This window comes from Cicer arietinum, chromosome 5 (assembly GCF_000331145.2).
Source record: "Cicer arietinum cultivar CDC Frontier isolate Library 1 chromosome 5, Cicar.CDCFrontier_v2.0, whole genome shotgun sequence".
Lineage (NCBI taxonomy): Eukaryota > Viridiplantae > Streptophyta > Magnoliopsida > Fabales > Fabaceae > Cicer > Cicer arietinum.
The window spans coordinates 72071139-72076179 of NC_021164.2; the positions used below are offsets into that span (position 1 = coordinate 72071139).

At 30.7% G+C, this 5041-nt stretch overlaps 1 protein-coding gene across 1 annotated transcript; it reads right to left on the reverse strand.

The window, feature by feature from the left end:
- Positions 1 to 536: 536 nt before the first annotated feature.
- LOC101508770 (RING-H2 finger protein ATL43-like) lies at positions 537 to 2372 on the reverse strand. The gene has a single exon (XM_004501578.4). The coding sequence runs from the start codon at positions 1987 to 1989 to the stop codon at positions 790 to 792; it is 1200 nt and encodes a 399-aa protein (XP_004501635.1). The 5' UTR covers positions 1990 to 2372; the 3' UTR covers positions 537 to 789.
- Positions 2373 to 5041: the final 2669 nt, after the last annotated feature.

Below are 5041 nucleotides of genomic sequence, written 5' to 3' on the forward strand. Positions count from 1 at the left end.
TAGTTTTATATTTGTGGAAATTTAATTAAATCAAGTGATTTCTCGATAATAAATAAATAAAAATGTTACTCCAGTAGAAGTATAAAAAACCATGTAGTAGTATCCTTAAATTAATTACCGTACGTTTTTAGGTATTCTTGTCTTGATTGTGTATGCGGTGATGCATGGATGGAGAGAATGCATATGAAAAGGTGAAAAATAATTGAGACTGCGAAAGACAGGACAAAGGGATCTCCGTATAGCATAGTATCCACGTGCTTTCATTTAAATAACATTCATTTCCACGCCACACGCCACGCGCCAAACAACCCCCTACTCTATGCTTCGGGATATCCGCAGTTATGTCTCTCTTGCTTCCCCACTTTACACCACACATCTATCCCTTCAATATTTCTGCTTCTATTCCAGCCATATAAATCCAACAACATCTCCAATTTCAAAGCCATATAAAAACAAAATATTTTTAAAAATAAAATAAAAGATACTACAACTATTCTGTTGTGTTAGGTTGGCTCTCAATAACAAACAAATGCTCCTATGCAAAAAGTTGGTAATACTATTACTAACTGTTAAGCTACCGTAAAGATACAAATGCAACAAGAGAGGGAATAGTACCAGTACGTTGTTGAGTCAGAACAGAACACATATAGGGTTCTCTCTCACACACACACTATTGCTAAAAATGAAATCAGAAGCCGGCGATAAATTACAAAAATCGCAACCGTACATCTTGTGTTCTAGAACTAGATATCAATCCCTCCCTCTCTTTACTCTCTGCGCCTATTGTTATTATTGCTTGCTGCTGCTGCTACACCTATTGCTTGAAAATGGTAACCTACTGAATCCCGTGATCTCAGACACACTTCTCGAATTAATTACACTTCTGCCATTCCTATTCCTATTCTTCACTCTCCCCGACGACTCACTCATTATCATCATCTCAGCCGTTAGATACAACAGATCACACGGCTGTACATCACTCCACCGTTGATCTCTGTGGACCCCACTACTCACCTTCGGTGACACAATTATCTTGTGTTCCAACCTCCTCCTTTCCACGCTACTCCTCTTCTCCGTCTCTTCTTTCGTTAACAACATCCCGTCTTTTCTGGGACCCACAAAACAACTCCCAATCCCGATTCCAACGCTCGCATGCGCATTCTCGTTTTTCTTTCTAGAACTATCCAATGACCATCTAAACGACGCCGTTTTCCTTCGTTCTCGTTCCCATTCCTTCTCTCCTACCGACGAATGTCTCTTTCGGTAATACTCTATTCCTCTTCCTCTTTCAATGTCTACAAAATCATCTAATTCTTTTTTATTCTGATTCAATTGCAATTGCGATGATGTGGATGTTGATGTTGTTGTTGATGATGAATTTTCCAAGACGAGAAGAATATCTTCGGGATCCACTCTGTAACGGCAAAGAGGACAAGTTGAATGTGCTTCTAACCATGTATCTACACATTCCACGTGAAAAGCGTGTTTACATTTCGGCAATAACCGTAGAATCTCCGAAGATTCGAATTTGGAAAGACAAACCGCGCAATCTAGACCGTCTTTTTGACCTAAAAGTGATCCAAATCTGAAGATTGGCAACGATTCAACTACCGAACGGTTTATGCCAGAGTTTTTTCTACCGGCGGTGAGTGATGAGATTCCGGCGGCAGTACTACTGCTACTGTCGATGTTAATAGGTTCAGAGGTGGTTGTGGTGCTGAAGTGTTTGATGTAGAGAAGGAGGAGGAAGGTGAAAGAAAAAGTGACGGTTAGAACGCTGATGACAATGGCTACGCTTGGTTTGAATGTTGAGAAGGTGTGTTGTTGTTGAGGAATGGAAGTGGCGTCATCTTGAGGAATGGGAGTTGGGGGTGGACTAGTTGTTTGTGTTTGTGTGTTGTTGTGTTCTGTGAATGCAACAACGGTTAGAATGAGAGTAGTGAGGAAGTAGAGGGAGAAAGTGAAGGATGAAGTAGGGGAAGGAGCCATGGGATAGAGGTGGTTGTTTGTGTTAGCAATTAAAGAGACAGAGAGAGAAAGTTGTTGGATGAAGTTGAAGCAGGTGAATGTGAATGCCAATGGGAATGGAGATTAGATTAGTACATATTAATTTTCAATCATGTGGGGGGTGAACTCAACTGAACGGAACGGTGGACACTGAGTGAGCGATTAATCTGTCAATGAATATAGTGGCTATTTTTGGACAGATTCTATGCTTGGGAAAATATATGTACACTTACTTTTTTATCCAACGACCCTTTTCTTTTTCCTTCTTCTAACTTGTTAATCCTCTTATTTTTTAGGATAAACAAATTCCACTCATTTAATCTCGAACTGTTAATTAAATTTTAACTTCGATGTCTATTTCATATAATATTATTAGGGTTATGTTAATGAGTGTCTTTGTTAATAAATAAAACTCTTTGGACTCACGTAAACAATTAAAAAAAATAGTTATATCATAGAATATTTTTACTTTATTTATACATGGTGTCCAAATGTTTGTGTTTAAATATTGTACTCATTTCTATGTATATGCAAATGCAAGTAAAGATAAAAGAGACAAGTGTTCTTTAAGTAGTTGGACGGATCTAACGGCATCTCATCATCAATGATTCATACACTGCATAGGATTAGGATGAATAGTTTGTATGGAGCAAACCTATCATTTTCTCAAACAGACTATACTATGCGAGATGATGGACCACAGAGAGACCATTCATAATTTGATATATATAAATATATATAGGTCTTCCCTCTTAATAAAGAAACTTAGTCCTTTTTATATATAACTTTATATTAAGTTATGTGGCCACTTTGTTGAAGTCACGAGTCAGGGGTCTCTAGAGCAAAACTGGAATTGCTGGATCATATTAATAATTTGATTTAATTATTAAAAATTATTTTTTAATTAAGTTCAGTCTAATTTTAAATCGGTTTAAAATTAATTTATAAATATAAATTAGTTTAATATTTTAAATAAATTTTTAGTAAAAGTTGATTTCAAAATAATTATTCAAAAAAAGAATTTTGAAATTCTTTTGATAAAGTTATTTTTTTTTTGAGAAAAACAAATGTCAAAAATTTTCTGATTAATTTTTTTTTTTAAAAAAAGTATTTTAAAATTCTTTTGGCAATTTTTTTTTTTTATATTTTCTATATTTTTTTTGGAGAAAAATAAATTTTGAAAACATTGTAAGAAAAAAATCTTAAGTAAAGTCAAAAAAAATTTAAATTTGTTAAACTGATTTTTAAATTAAATTTGATTAATTAAATTATTTTAAATATGTGGTAAAATTTATGAATTATTTAAATGATTTAGATTTGTATGGTACCGTGCGATCCAATTTATCAATATAATCTAATTAACTATATTTTGAACACTCCTAATAATAGTATAAGATTAAAGAAATTAAATTATTATAAATTTAATACGTCAATTATATGATAAGAAAAATGAGAATATATATATATATATATATATATGTGTGTGTGTGTTGTTTTCACAATTTTCTTTGAGAATTTTGACCAAATTATTATAGCATTAATTAAAAAATATTTTTGTAGTTTTCTGTATGATATATATATATATATATATATATATATATATATGTATATATGTACGTTGTTTTCACAATTTTCTTCGAGAATTTTGACCAAATTATTGTAGCGCTAATTAAAAAATATTTTTGTAGTTTTTTGTATGATGTATATAAATAAAATAATTTTCATAAGTTTATTTTTTTTACTATTAAATCATCAAATTAATTTGATTTAATGGTAGGATTTGTTAATTCAATATAGTAAATGAAAAAAAAATTATGCGTGATAAAAAATTAATAATAATATTATGACATCTAAATAGTAGAAGTCTTCAACTGACAAATTAAAATGAATTGTGTGTATCTTCTATTTGATACTAAAATTATATTGGACCAATTTCTAATTCCAAATCTGATACTTAATCTGAAGAAGTCCAGAAAAACAGATCCATACATAGATGAGATTGGGTTTGTCCAAAACATTAAATAGTACTGTATAATTATATAAACAGTATTTTGCACAATATACACTTAAAATGTGTCATATGCATATAATTGAACTTATTCCACTTGTGCCAAAAAAAACAACAAAAGTTATATAATGTTTGCTACCTAAGTCAAACTTCCAAAGACAATGAAAACACAATTTTCATAAAGGGAAAACAAGCAAAACAATCACTGTAAAACCAATACAAAATAAAATAACAGATATGCATAATTATTTTCACATATATTTATAAGAAATAAATAAATTGACATATATTACATTGTTGGAAAATGATATATTGGATAATCTAAATAGTATACTTTTAAAATCCATGTTTTCTCTAATAAAAGAGACAAGATAAGTGATCCGGAGTCAATTTGGACTTGATTTTTCTTTAATCAAGACAGCTTCTATCCACATTTTTGTTCCCATTTTATTTTGAGTTAAGGTGAATCTCAACCAATTACTTGCAAGCTACCACAAATTAATGAAACAAACCGAATTTTGTACGTTCATACTAAATAGAGTAATTTAATTTGATGTTTGTAAAATTGTGTAGTGTTACTGTATATAAATTATAGGTAAGTTCAAATAAGGATATATGGAGTATGTTAATAATCATCTTTATTTTGATGGTTAATATAAAATTAAAAAAAAATAAATATATATCTCGTATTGAAAGAATATCAATCAAATCATTACCATATATATATATATATATATATATATATATAAAGACGAGGAGAATTATAAACTATTATTTTAAAATTGTTTTAATGATAGTTAATTATCTCTCATTTTAAAATCTTTAAATAAAGGTACACTCTAAAAATTTGTACACAAACATTTCATATTTATCACTCATCTCATTCATATTATGACATTGAGTATTTGAAACCTTCTACTCACTTGATCCTACCGTCACTTCACTTGAGTATTTGAAATGTTCCACTCAGTCGATCCAACCGTCGCTTCACTATATAGCTCCACCCCAAATTACATGTGAATTGCC

Excerpts from the sequence above, each read along its gene's own strand:
- LOC101508770 (XM_004501578.4), bottom strand. The coding sequence starts at position 1,989 with ATGGCTCCTTCCCCTACTTCATCCTTCACTTTCTCCCTCTACTTCCTC.